This window comes from Lytechinus variegatus, chromosome 2, assembly GCF_018143015.1.
Source record: "Lytechinus variegatus isolate NC3 chromosome 2, Lvar_3.0, whole genome shotgun sequence".
In the NCBI taxonomy this organism is placed as follows: domain Eukaryota; kingdom Metazoa; phylum Echinodermata; class Echinoidea; order Temnopleuroida; family Toxopneustidae; genus Lytechinus; species Lytechinus variegatus.
The window spans coordinates 73,093,156-73,108,677 of NC_054741.1; the positions used below are offsets into that span (position 1 = coordinate 73,093,156).

The 15,522-nt window shown below is 34.8% G+C and overlaps 1 protein-coding gene across 3 annotated transcripts in view; it reads right to left on the bottom strand.

Moving 5' to 3' along the window:
* Positions 1 to 9,671: 9,671 nt before the first annotated feature.
* LOC121408956 (E3 ubiquitin-protein ligase RGLG4-like) overlaps positions 9,672 to 15,522 on the bottom strand; it is a 32,464-nt gene continuing 26,613 nt past the window's right edge. For all 3 annotated transcript variants that reach the window (XM_041600695.1, XM_041600696.1, XM_041600697.1), the window contains exon 2: positions 9,672 to 13,608. In XM_041600695.1, coding sequence (XP_041456629.1) covers positions 12,478 to 13,554 — 1,077 coding nt within the window. In that variant the 5' untranslated portion in view covers positions 13,555 to 13,608 and the 3' untranslated portion in view covers positions 9,672 to 12,477. The remainder of the gene's footprint in view (positions 13,609 to 15,522) is intronic.

A 15,522-nucleotide genomic window follows, 5' to 3' on the forward strand; every position in this document is an offset into this window, starting at 1 on the left:
CATTATCCCTACACATGATAGATAGCACTATCAGTATCAAGTGGTGATCAGTATCGTGTCATCCACATGTTGTTGCCACTTTCACTGGATTGCATCAGGTGACCAGTAATCATTCAGACATTGTCACCAACTGCAACAGGAAATGTTTTAAGGCTATTTGGGGGAATTTTTCATGGGGTTTTCAGCATTTAGGGTCCTGAGCGGTCCTCCTGCTAAAAGTGCAATGAATTACAATTTATCAAATTTCTATCATTTTTCTATAACCTTGTCAATGTTTCATCCAAATACAAAGACACTTTCCTTTATCTACCTCTGAAATGAAAATAATATCAGTTTTTAGCAATGAATTAACATTCATCAACTCATTGATGAAAAGAAAGACTATGCTTCTGACTTTATTAAGGTATTGTACTGATTATTTCCCTGACTTTGAATTACATATCCAAAAGTGTAATCCATGTTATTTAGAGGTTTCATGTCCTTTTATTTTTTCAAATGATGTATGAGTATTAATCTTCTGATGTATATCAGTTGTAAGTGCATAGTACACCATATACTCCAGACTTGCATGTTTCAGTTGATGTCAAGATAGGTTGTATCTCTTTACTTCACATGGCACAAAAACTTTAATTTTCTGTCGCATTAACTAAAATTAATTTGCTAGGATTATTCCTAGCAATGAATTTTACTTATTGAGATAGAATGAATACTTTGAAATTCTATTGGCTCAATTTCTTGAGAATGTTGCAGACTAAAGCATGTGTTTAAAACTTGTATTTACCTCACCTAAATGTATGGCAACCAAAGGATATTTGTTGAATGTAGATGTAAATAAAATGCACCCCAACAAAAAAAGGAAACCTGAAAGTCTTGTACATTCTGACTCTAATGATAGATCACATTAGAAACTGTGTTTTTGGAGTAGCGGAAGTAGTGTGAATTCTACATTGCTCAAAACCTATTATCTCTTGTTGCAAATATCTCATTAATTCATTTATTTTGCATGAAATGGACAAATGAATGATGCATTTTCAGAAATACATATACGAGCATACATGTTTTTAATTATGTGGAGATGGGACTAAGGGGTCTGTGACCAGTGTAATATTACCGTAAGTTAATGCAACACAATGTCAAATAATTTTCATATCGAATGCAACAAATATAGTAAAAAAGAAGGATAATAATTACGTGGAAAGTGAAACAGGAACTTGAGAAAGATGATGAAATTGTCTGATGAAATGTACATGTATACCTTCTGTGTTGGCATTACATTATATTTTCTCTATTTTGAAAAGTCATTACAAATCTAATCTGACATAGCAGCATACTGTATGTGGTTACATTATATTCCTAGAATAATGCCAAGAATATGATTAGAAAAACTTGATATTTATATTGATATTTACGTTATGTGTTTACCGAGTCTTCCCTCATATTTTGTGATATATGTTTTAAAAAGTAAAAGAATATTGAAAAAAAAGTGAGTAAAGAATATATAAATTTAGGACATTGTAGACCTCTTTATTTGTTGGTTTTATGAGATCAGCTGTATTTGAAATTAGTCATTAATTTCCTTGTTCGATAATGTTTTGGTCAGTAATATGATGTGTGTATATTTTAGAATCTTGAAGCTATTGTGGAGCTTAAAGCAATGGATAATTGAATTTGAATAAGAAATGTATTCTCATTGCAATATATTGCTTTATTTTGGAAGAATTATTGACATATATAATGGCTTAATGTCTAATGAGCACAGTCAAGTGAGACTGTGATTGAAATGGAGGATTTTGTTGTAAATCTTGAAGCATTTGTGTAATTAGTGAAACGCTGTATACATGCAGTCTGGTGTCATTGTGAAATATGAGCACAAACCTGTAAGGTGATAATGAGAAATATCAATAAAATGTAAAATGACTCAGTCATTCATATCTCAAATGATATAAGTGATGTTTGTTATTGTTTGTATAAGCCTTCATCTTTTTTTCTCTCTCTATTTCTCTTTCTCTATCATTCTCTTCTTCCAGAACTGGTATGAATTTTTTAAGTCTATAAAACAACCATTACATTTCACTCCCTTCTCAAGTCTTAAAGAGTTTGCATATACCATCTTCATCTCTTATCTTGGATAACAGCCATTGTTATATGACACCTACATAGATCCTTGTCATTTGATAGCTTGTTTGATGTCGATCATTCACCCCACTTTACATTGACAACATCAGTGCAATTTTGGATCCATACGGTTTTATCCTTGGTTTTGTCCATTGCATGTGTCGCCAAGACCACCAGCAGTACACATAGAAACATTTATGATTGCAGTGCACGTGTTTGTATGGATGCGACTATCAACAGACCGTGTTCGCATTGAATGCGCTTTGCATTCAAATGACAAATGGCAAGGATTATTTTTAGGTGTCGTATAAAACTCACCTGATACAGTATTCTGTCCATTGCACTCATGAACATATTTTGTATACTAATTTGTTACAAACATTCCCAGTATAATGTTATAATTTTCTATCTGACTAGTTGTGTACCAATGAATGTTGCCTCTGTGAGAGTAAAATAGGACTAGGTGGGGAGGAAAAATAGTCGACTAGGGGACAGGGGTATTTAGAGTGTTTCAAAAGTGCAATGAATTAATAGCGTGAGGGAAGTGTCAAAGACTGTAAGAATCACACATCGAATAACTAAGAGTGAAGGCTTGTTTGGGAGGGACCTAGCTATGCATCATTAATAACTAGAAGTGTGTGTTAATCTTTGAGCTGGAAGTGGAAGGGGAGTTCTATTTATTGTAACCTGTCAGTCTATTCCAACAGAAAAATACAATTTATCAAGGAGAAAAGAGAGTCCTTATCACCTTTTTAGACGATTGAATATCAAATGAAGGAAGATCTATAACATCAAATCTATCATCAAATCCACCCACATCTCTGTGTGCTTATTTCATCAAATGACCGTTTGTCCTCTATTTCAACGTTGCTATTGCTCCTGTGCCCTTCGATCACTCCATCTATCAGAATTCTTATAGCGCCATCTTGTGTTCTGATTTTCCATGTCCAGCGTTGAACCATTGTCTTTTTCCTCCATGATCGATTTTAATTAATTTCAATTTAACTTTACTGAATACTGATTCAATACAAAACAACATGGGCAATACCCTAATATTTCTAAAATATTTATACAGCGGAGAGAAAAAAATGTTTCATAATTGCCCTTGTATATGCAAAATAATTATTACATTTAGATTTAGATTTAAAAGAAACGAACCAATTAGAACCTAATATGACACAAATAAAATGGAAAGGTGAAGTAGAAACGACGACTGCCTCTGGTGGAAAAAAAGTCATTTTTTTTACTAATGGGTACAACAACAAAACAGAATCAATTTCTCAACTTGTCAACAGCTGCCCCCCCCCCAAAAAAAAAAAGAATACCGTTATTAAAATGCAAAGATAACATATTATGCTAAACATCATCTCTGTAAACTTTAGAATAATTTCTGGCAGTTTCATACGAGATTAGATTAGAATAGTATTGTGGGCAATAGATAACATTGTCAAACCGGAAATTATATAATCAAGACTGCACGTGAGAGAAATGCGATTAGACGATCCAACCATGGACCACAAAATATTAGAGCGCAGTTGAAACTCTGTCCCTTCTCTTAAAATTGAATGCGGGCCGCGCGACTTATATCTCAAGTGGATAAAGACCAAGCCAGACAGCGGCTTGAAACCATAATTGGATTGGCAACATATCTCATCTCATGTTACCCCCTTCTGGTGCTCTTTTCTTTTTTACCAAACAAAAAGTGCAGTGCATGCATGCAGATGTAGATGTATTAGAAGAATCGCGCCAAAATATTGACGAGCGTCGAAAAGGTTCTTCATGCATTTTAAACGTCACTATCTTCAATAACTGCAATCATAATAATTTAAAATATGTATTGTATTCTCACTTTTTGAAACACAAATGGAAATTATTATTGAAGCTCATTTTCAGTGCCTTTTTCATTCTGTAAACTTATCGTTTTATTTGCAGTATGATTTCGTTTACCATGCCTATAAAGAGGATATACTATACAGTGCATGGCACTGCCTTATAAGTGTGAGTTCTGGCTTGCTCTGCCAGGGATGGTTCCACTCATGAGGCCATAGGAATGGACAACTACTCCTCATGATTATTTCGATTGATAAAAAAGAAAAAAAAAGATGAAAAAATGAAGGAAGAAAAAAAAGAAATGGACTATTGATAGGAAGTGTTGCAGGAGTCTTGGGACGTGTATACAGTATATTACGCCTATTTTCTGCATATCATCATTTATAATTTTTTTAGTAAGAAAAAAGTTAACTGTTGGTCACCCTAATATTTTGTCTATTTCGCCCCCTTTCACCCTCCTACACAATATAAAGCATAAAGAGATCCTCGGTATAATGATGCATATACCATCGGTGTGTTCACATCAAGAGAAGATAACACGTGTTAATACATGTTTCTCTTATCAATCTCGCAAACATAATATAAAGCCCAATGTTTTAATTACAGCTGTGAATTGTAAGGCTATTAGGCCTTATGGTTTCAGTCACACTTACAGAATCTATTCCATACTAACCGATGGTATATCATTGATAATAAATGATAACAGTGGTGTCAATTCATCGGTGTGACTGCGACCATTGGATGGGTCGAGTGGAGAACATTGAGGACTTCACCAGTGCGTGTGTAACAATTACAGTGACACTGATCATATTGTAACTGGCTCATGGGATATACCTATCATGTCGTTATTTGAAAAGGGTACTCCAAGAGATGTTTGGTATGTATGTTGGCCATTAGTCAAGTCTAGCATGTATAATGAAAGAAACATTAATCTAAACGAGAAGTGAAAAGTCAATCAAGGATATACATTAAGACTTATTTAGAGTTTCGAATAGCCTTTTATTTTTCAGGGGATTTAAGAATTTAGCAAACTTTTTGTTTGAAATACATTCATTAAAATCACGTCATGACAGCGGGATTCTTAATTTCAATTTTAATCACAATTCAACTGCCTTTGCACTTACATGTGTAAATTCGTCATTACGTAACACACTACAAATACAAAATACAAACTACAGATATACATATGGGGGTTAGGCATCATACCCCTAAATTAAGAGTTCCACGACTGAGAAATAAGAAAAAGAAGAAAAAAAGAGGAAATTGGAAGGGAAGATGGTGAAATATGAAAATACTTTTGGAATATTACGTCAAATCTCTAAACAAAGCTCTCATGATGTCTGTTTTTTTAAAGACAGTCGATCCTTTCTGCTGCCTCGAATTAATCACTAGCAATTACTATTTTTTAACTTTTCGACATTATGCCGCCGCAATTACCTACATGAAATACTAATCTTTGTATGATTCATCTGCAATTTGCACTTGATAACAATAATATGCTTTTAATCATGTTTTGTGCAATGACTTTACCATTATACGTTAATCACAAATAAAACATACTTCTTTACCCCCTCACCATATTTTGTTGTGTGATTATTTTATAAGACTTTTCAACAATAAAGCTGCGAGATTTTAGGGAAAAAAACGTTTTACCTGCAGTTTGTACATCATGTGATTACTAATTGGACTTTTTCAACAATAAGCTACGAGATGTAACAAACATTTAGCTGCAGATTGTATATCAAACAATTTTTTCACCGCATAACATATTCTGGTGCTTGAGACATGTAATTGTCAATGTTATGAAATGCAAAACTGAACTGTTTGGTGTCATTCTAAAGGGAGGGGGAAATGTGTCTTGTCGACTCAATTCTGGTTCTCGATGATGAACCCATGTTATTTACCCATTCGATCTCGTCGCTAGGATTCGGTCGATATACCAACACACCAAGAATCTCTATAGCCCACCTTCTACTTACGCTTTTACCCCTGTCTGTCTATCTCACTCCTATTCTCTCTCTCTCTCTCCTCCCCTCTCTATTTCCCTCTTTCTCTCTCCTCTTTCCTTATTCATTTCATCACTCATCCCCTCTCCAATATCTATCTATTTATCTATCTATCTATCTTTCTATCTGTCTGTCAGTTTGTCCGACTGTCTGTCCATCCATCCATCCATCCATCCATCTATCTATCTACCTTTCTATCATTCTCCCTCACTCTCTCCTCTATACATTTTCCCTCTCTCACCCCCCTTTTTTAATCGAAGGCATCCGGGCAGTCATAATTGGATTTTACTGTCACTATAAAAGTAAAGTGGATAACGTTTCGTCTCCCTGGTAATAATCGTATGCAACAACAGAATATGATTTTTTTTCAAAAATTATTATTATCATCAGTCTTCTTCTTTTTTTTTTGGGGGGGCTAATACTCACCCCCCCCCCCATCTCTCTCTTTCTATCTGTCTCTGCCTCTCTTTCCACCACCTCCCTATTTCAAACACTCCTTCTTTCTCCCCGGGAAAAGATAATCGATCGCCGGAAATCGACCCTGGCAATCAAATCATAATCAAATATACCATCACGTGAAAACACACTTTCAATCATATTACAGCCCAAACGTCTGATATTATCTGGTGTCTATAAAATATGAATCAATATTTCCTTCTCAATCCGAGGGATTAGTGTACAAGATTTTTGTTACTAAGGATTGTTCACGTTAAAGCAATATGAAAAGCAAAATGGCAGGTTTACTTTAGATTAAATTAACGAAAGTAACATTTTTATCACGACAAAAAAAAAACGTTTGAACATGTAAAATATGGAATTACTCGATGCAAGTGGTTAATACTACACTACATGAAAATAACTTGATAAATTCCTTTCCATTCATTATTCTGGTTTGTCATGATCATCGCGACGACAGCCACAATTATCATTACTAACACAATCGCCATCGTCATCCCCACCATCAACATCATCGATCATCACCTCCACCACCATCAACATCAATATCATCGTCATTAATATCCTCCTCCTCATCATCACAACCACCACCACCGGCACCACCAAGGCTCTAACAACAAAATCATTATACACATGTCCTTTATAGCTATAGCGAGACCACCAAACGACGACTTACCCTGATACATTTCATTTTAATCCTTTATGGTATCGCCAATTTGCTACACAATACGAACATTTTTAGAACAATAATCCCACGAGATTTTTCTCCAAACAAAATCGAAAAGGTAACACCCATGTGCTTGACTCCTTGGTTTAATTGTTCTCGACAAACCATGAAATATTCATGTCCGGTTTCCGTATGTATTACCTCTACTTAATTACCAATAATCATTCTCACACTATCACTAAAAAATTCCCCGAACCCTAATCGTATGCGTTCACACAAAAGCAAACCATTGGCTGCATATCCGCACTCCTTAATAAGAACATAATCCACTGTTCGATTAATGTTATTGGTATTTTTTGGCATATAGCTTCCATTGAACTTGCATTTCAGGATTACTGCAGCAAGTAAGGAATGATAAGTCTCAAATTCTCTATTATTGCCTGTTATAACAATCTATCGAAATAGTTAATCAAAAGGGGCTGTTGGTCCTCGACATTTTAACTATTAAGTTAATACATTATTATTAAAGATAACAAAAAATATATCTTCTAGACCATACATATCATGAACGGTAAAGAGAGTGGTATGAAGTTGAAAAGGAAAGAAGATGAATTTCCAACGAATGGAAACCTGTATCTATTGCAATTGTGATTCAAACAAGACCGCACATCAATGAGTCAAACAAAATCATTGATTGGATTCCAACCCTTGTAGAACCCTAGCCATTCTTTCCTCATCGTCTGTCATACCTGAACAACCCAGCAAATACAACTCCATCATCATTGCTTCATCGCAAGTTGATTTGTTGAAAGCCTTAATAGACTGATGGTTTTTTGTCCTATTGTTCGATCCAATCAGTCAAATGGCTTCGATTTTAAAACCAATCTCCAAATATTCCTACTGTAGACAAAAGCGTACATTTCATCAAATGGTTTTTGTAAATGACTTGATGAATGTTAAAAGAGGAATTTTAAGGATTACATGGCGTTTAACAAAGCAAGCTCTATTTTAGCTCTCGGTCCAACTAACATACTTTAATCAATGCACTGATTAATCAATGACGACATGCATAATTATTGATGGAGTGGAGAACGTGAGTAAATATGAAGAGTCTAGAGAGGAGTACAAAGAGAGAGAGAGAGGAGAGGGGGGAGGGGTGGAGAAGAGAAAGGGAGACAAGTAGTGTATAGATTCAAATTGCAAAAGGTGAAAGAAATGGTTAAACAGGAAAAGAGAGAGAAGGAAAAAGAAAAGAGATGTGGGATAGCAAGGGAGTGAATGAAAACCCAAATACTTCTGTAGTGAGAACAAGAGAGAGAGAGAGTTGGGGGTATATGACTAAAAGTAACATCATTTGGATAAAAATCCACTTTATTGCATAAACTTCACTAAAAACAAACTTTAACACGTTTTCTTATATAGGAAGGCATAGTTTTCCATATTTTATTAAATCAATTTCACTGATCATGACTTTCAAAACGAAAGGAAAGAAATAAACAATAAAAATATATCATGATAAAGTATCAGTATCAATGTTTTCATTATGAAGACACGTAATAGAAGAATACAAAGAGCTTGGGGTATAGTTCTGTTGCCTATGGGTGATAAATATATTAAACTGACACAACTACTGTTAAACATAAACCATACATACTAAGAGTCACCAAACAATACACCATTTGTGAACAGGTAATGAAATACCTGTTAAGTCATATATGCATGAATGTGTATAATTTGGGAATGTTATGAACCCAATTATCACCAAGATTACAAGTATTTCAATGTCATTAAACATTATCTGTTACAAAAATAGATTTACATAAAATATTGAACATAACTAAAAAATAAAAATCCAAGAATCACTTGGAGTGGAATGATAGAGGATATACAGCAGAATAATTGAAGAGTGGTAGCTATGATATTTTAGCTTACATGGTCAAAACACAAAGGTCCAGTGGGGGGGGGGGGGTGGCACAGGGAAGATGGGACTCGGGTCAGTACAGACATAAGATCTCTATCATTTCACTTCCTATCAGTTATCATAGTTTCTTAAGACTTAGAGAGAACTTTCATTTGCAACAAGAATTTAAGCTGTCTCAATCTATACAATACTATATGTGACAGCCAATTGCTAGACTGTCTGAAGCGCTAGAAGCTACTTCCCGGCTCTTCCAACTCATTAAACAACCCTGTCCAAGATGCGGAGAGGGAATATTGACCGTCACCATGGAAACTCAGACACAAACACTCCTCTCTAATATCATGATTTAAGGTCATCTGTACTCTTGAATCAGTAACGCATCAATGGCATTGTTAGCATTTTTAAGTGACTTTAAACCTTACGGGCATCAGCCATTGCCATAAATGTGTGACAGCAATTAGTATATTGATAATTATTAACCATCCTATCTTCGTTTGCGCATAACTCAAACCATCAGTGACTAATTAACAGCTTGTAAATCTGTTTTGTGACTATATACCATTACCATGCATTTATGCAAGTTAACTGTGAAAAAATAATATGAATAGAATTGAGGAATGGAGATAGCTGGCTATCCAGCAATTGGGGGGGGCGTAGTTTTTTTTCATTTCATAAAATCATTTTAAATAGTAGCCTTTAGTTTAATGCATAACTCAAATCATCATTGTTATTAATGTATTCAAAACATTTATATTCAACTTTTTTTTCACTTTTTTTACTAAAAAAAGTATCTATATATGTTTACAAATTATTCCCCGACAGGATGAAAAAGTCGACAAGAGTAAAATTGGTGTCAGAGGTCTGTGGCTAGTTTCCCGGAATCACGAATCAAAGCTGTTCTACACATATATGTTACTCTACAAATATATGAGTATACACTTTATTCCTGGTTTTTAACTTGGTTTCATTCAGGCTGTCTGTGCATAATATGATTAAAGCATGGAGCTACTACAGATGATTAATGTGTAGATTCACAGAGCCTAACATGTGTATTAAAAGTAGTAACATGAGCTGCCAATGCTATGATCATAACTTTGACATTTTGAGATCTATAGAAGCTGCTCCATGAACCACTCACACTTCAGGGTCCCGTCTTCCAAAGAGTGAGGATTGATCCAATCAATCGTAACTCTATGAAAATCCATCAGTGTCCTAATTTTTTTCTAAAGGAAATTTGAAAAATGTCCTTGTTAACAAGGGAGATCACACCAAATATCAAGAAGTCAATGAATTTATGGATATATCTTAGGAATCTAATATATCAAAGTGCAGATTGTAAAAGCATACTTCCATGCATGCAGGTGTTACTTCAACCATTGGTTTCTTCATACATATCACAGACACTGTAATTGAAAAGAAATATGTCTACTTTTGTTCATAAAACTTAAATTGGTTCAAAGAAAATGAGAAATAACTAAAACACACACAAGTCACAATATATAACTGAACTTCTTTAGGTCTAACAATAGTTCTTTTGCCTTTTTTAGATCATTTTTTTTTCAATTCAAGTAATAGTGCAATTAATAAAAAGGTTCAATTATGACTAAACACTGATAAATATTTTGAATGAAGATCAAGTGAAATGTTTTGTCATCATCCATTCAGTAAATAATTAACTTATTTTATAAAGGACATATTTCATATCATCAAATTATGAGTTGATAATGTATTGAATGAGTTAATAAGTATTTTCTCATTAAGTCTTGTTTGCAGAACAACCAGGTGTAGAACAAAAAGATACATCTATACATTCAAAATAATTTCAAGCTTTAATAAAATCATAAAAGCAGTGACTTGAAAAACTGTACAAAAGGCTACATAAATTTTAATTACTCGGTAAATGTTAGTATACATGCATACTTGGAGCAAAACAATCTACCTCATATTTAGAGGGGAAAAAGAATATCGGGTATAAATCTGTTATCCTCACTATCTAATATTTACACATAATGGAATGTTTTCAGAAGAACTTATTATTCAAAATATCGATACTATTGGAAACCCTTTTAAATGATGGAATGATAAACAATAACATTCAATTACACAAGAGATTCAGTAAAAATAGAAGAGTTTTAGACAATAGTGCAAAATATGGAAAGTTTGAACATCATCATTGAAAGACATAAACATTGCTTGTGCTTGGAGAAATACATCCACCTGTCACCCTGGTAGTGGGTTTGAATCTAACATGATATACATTCATGTGTAAGAATTGTGTTAAAAACACATCCCAAAGATAAGTAGAAGCAAGTGGTAAAAGAAAAAGGAGAAAATGTAAGGAAGAGAGTAACGCAAACCCTAAATAAGCAAACTACATGGAACGTAATACCGATCAGCATAATGAATAAAGGTAAATCTACACAATAAAGAAAGTACCGTACTTCAAATCAGCAAGCAATGAAACAAAATAGTAATTTATGATCAAACCTACATTCTATGCATACATATTCATTATTTGGCATCATCCAATCATTTGAGAAGATCTCAAAAGGAAAGAAAACTTTTCATTGCACTTTCAAAACATCACACATCAAGGACAAAATTATTCATTTGAAATGTCATTTTTGAAAGATTACGGATGAGGCATTCATTATAAGAGTGCTCTCTGATGGATATCACATGTCCATTTGAAAACCCGACTACCAGTATGTAATTTATATTTCAAGAGATGAGAAAAGAAATATGTTGCAAATATTGATATTTGATTCCATATTCTAAAATTGCCTGGTAAGAATTCAGACTATTCTTTTGTTTTTAAGACCAGGAAGAAGAAAAAAAAGCTTGGTAGTCCACTTTGAGGCAAGAAGTTTATAAAACAATACCTGCACGTAAAAGAAACATTAATTCTTTTCATTCATTCAAATGTATGTTTAATATGAAGTTATTGCCAATTAACACATCATAGTACAGATACACTATTTTGGGGGGTATTATTGTTACCATAATTTCAATCACATTGATGCAGAGGCCCATTGTCACATAGTAAAGCCCAGTTCTGACATTCCTACAGGGTTGTATATATCGCCTCAATAGATGTAAAAATGCCATCGTCCAAAGTTGCATTAAAAAGTAAAGACACTACATATTTCACTAACTTTCTTAGACTTTATTTGTCCAAATAATGTACACATTCTACTAAAGCATTTGAGAGATTTATCCAAGCTTTGCTGCATCTGAAAGTCCTAATGGTACATTAAAAAGGAAAAAGGGAAAAGTATAAGAAAAGAAACTCGATACATTGTAAAGCGCTTACAGCCAAGGCTCTACCACTTTAGCAAATACATGTATGCATTCAAAATATATGAAAGATCACATTAACAATTAACAACATATGAATATGTCTCCACAAATATTAGGAGAGGAAAATACTTCAATTTAATAGCAAGTTAGTACAAAAGACATAGTACACTTTTAATATAAGGCTATTTCAGTTTCTTTGTATTATCATTGTTGTCTGTGAGTGGAGGTATTCCATTAGTCAGGTATCCTAATGAACAAATTGCTTGATATTGGTCCGGTACTTCCATGAGTGCATGAAGTGCAAATGCAGTCTCTGCGTACTTTGCCTTGCTGCAGACCTGATGGAAGTTGACAAACTGAAAATTGTCAAATTTTCTCTGTGGGAGGTTATCATCATAGTTCTCCATCTCATCCCACGGTCCATCACCGACACCGATGACAATGATGCTGATTGGATGATTGGAAGCCTCCACAATAGCCTTCCCAGTCCTTTCTGCATCTTTGATTTGTCCATCAGTGATAATCAGGAGCAGATGGTACGACTGCTTATCTTGAACTATTTCTATTGCTTTCCTAATGATAGGTTCAAAACTTGTTGGGCCTCCAAGTTCTACCGTTCTTGCCACCTTATGGTATTTTTCTAAGACATCAATGAACCCAACACAGGGTAGCCCCGTCTCCTTGAATGGAAAGACGGCTTCATCCCGCGTTATTTTGTCCCCGAAACCATAAACAGGGATCATATGATCCGAGTCAAACTGCTCTAACGTAGATCCTATGATTGATAATACCCGCTGGTAAGGATTGAACGTCTTCCCATTTGAAATGTCATGTAAGTTGTGACCAAATTTGTAAGATTTACGCCCCTGCCACTCATTACTGGCACTGAAGTCCACGCCGATAATCATATCACTCCTTGTAATCCCTGCAAGTTTGATAGCCCGGGCCACCTCCTCGTAGGTTGAAAACCGATCTAGGAAAGCACGGAAGCTATTGCACTGGTCCAACGACAGGCCCAAGACGTCAAAGATCCTAGTCCTGCGGTAGCGTGACTCAGTCCTGCGCACCCTCCTTGGGTTCTCTTTTTGTTCCCCATCCTTCTTTGGCTGATAGACCACATAGAGGACCATATAGGCAAAGAAAGCCAGCATGAAGAGGATGACTTCCATGTTAGAGTGTTGGTTAAAGAAGGACTGGTCCTCAACAATCAAGGTACCTAGACCATCTCCCATCATCATCTCATCGCCTGGGGACACCATATCATTTCAAAAAAATCAGCGATAGACAATGCCTCAAGCTTCAGTTCAGCATACCTGCAGAATGAGGGATAGAAACGATAGAAGAGATGAATACGATTAATCAACCTTGCGAGGTATTAGGTAGATGGAAAATAGTGTTACATTCTGTACATGCCTGGTTGATGTTTTGGAGTTCAAAATAATTCTGCAAAAATTCACGTAGTTCAGTTATAATGACTTTATTTCATTAAGGTAGCATGACTGATAAGATGTAGCACAAGTTGTGATGTTCTCTCAATCACTTCACAATGTAGACTGACTCAAAATATGTCTTGCACACTATATGTATATATAAGGTAAAACAAGTCACCTTCATCATATGAGTATCCCACCAGCAGATCTGTTCTCCCAGAGATTACAATTGCAACAGTTGGTATCAGGAATAATGCATCCAATTGCAATCCCTTAAGAACAGAAAAAGAGTAGAATACTTGAAAGAGATGGGACAACTGAATGAGCCATAAGAAATGTAAACAAGGCTGGTTCATGAACTTGTTTAGAAGGAAATAGCCTTTGACTCTATGGTCATTCCCATTTTACATTAATTAATATTAAACCCCACGGAATTACAAACCAACTTTACACTTCAAATTGGGGTAACAAAGATATCAATGGAGGGTGAATAACCTGAGCTTTAGTGATATCATGAAATTCATAAATCTGTGCCATAACGCTAGGATACTACGTGTATGTAATTGGTCCTTAATGGCTCAGCCATATTCCACCTATGATGGCTGTACGGCGAGTTGAAAACAGTCATTTTTGTACCAGCTTCTTGCGTGTAGTTCCTATAGAAATCGGTAAAATGTCTATTTTCAATTCGTTGTGTGGATGCTGGAGGGGAAATGTGACTGCAGCATAAGTCAGTAAAGAATGAAACTCTGTTTTTAACTGCATGCTTTTATAATGCTAAAGCTTACACTTTCTATATGAAGTGCGGCCTAGCGAGAACAATGTAATGCTTATACATGACGATGATGAATTGGTTCAAATCTCATGCAAAAGAAGATGTGGATAAAACATACACGTAGTGTGCCATCTTTTGGGACTAGCATCCTGCAAACAATCCAAGAATTTGGCACTCGTAATTGATTTTTAACAATTGAAATAGCCCACAAACAATAAGTTAACTCCAGGCTCGTGCTTTAATATTAAAAAGCACCCAAAATATTTTCTGGAGAACACTATTTTACTACAGGTGCTCCACAAGGAAGTCTAAGAATTATGTATTTGGTTTTCATCTAGTGAAAAAGTCCATCATTGTATTTTTAAACAGAATTGGTATTTTATTCTTTGAGGCCAAGGTTATCAAGATAGGTAAATTCATACCATATCATGATTACATGGATAACCTTGAGTCCTGATCATGACCATATCATTTCATTAGCTCACACTACACACAGCTCATTAATGGTTTTCCAAGCTGAATAGAAATGAAACATTTGACTGAACATCAGAGACAATATGACCTTGATTGCTGAATCAACAACAATCTAATCAGGATGGTTTTGAAAGAGCCTGAATTTAATGATACACACTGTCTACTCTGTACAGTTTCTGTGTCTAAACAGTGGAAAGAAGTGTAATTAGTTAATGGTTTCTATAACTTTGCTTGGGTGATTTAGGAGGGGGATATCATTTATTTTATTAATTAGAAAGGTAAATTAATTAAGTGATGTCCAGTCCAAATTCAAGTTCTCCATCTCACAAATGAAGTCACTATTCATTTCCCAGTCATTTCACGGGGTATATGGCAGCCATGTTTTTTTTTCACTCCTGGGTTTTGACCTTTGACTTCTGAATTCCCGACAACGAAATACAGTGATAATGATATGAGAATCAAAAGCGGTTGCTTACCCACAAAGTAAGAATAATCTGAACTCCAACGTATGATCATCTTTTGTCACTTAGATTGTTCTTACAATATTT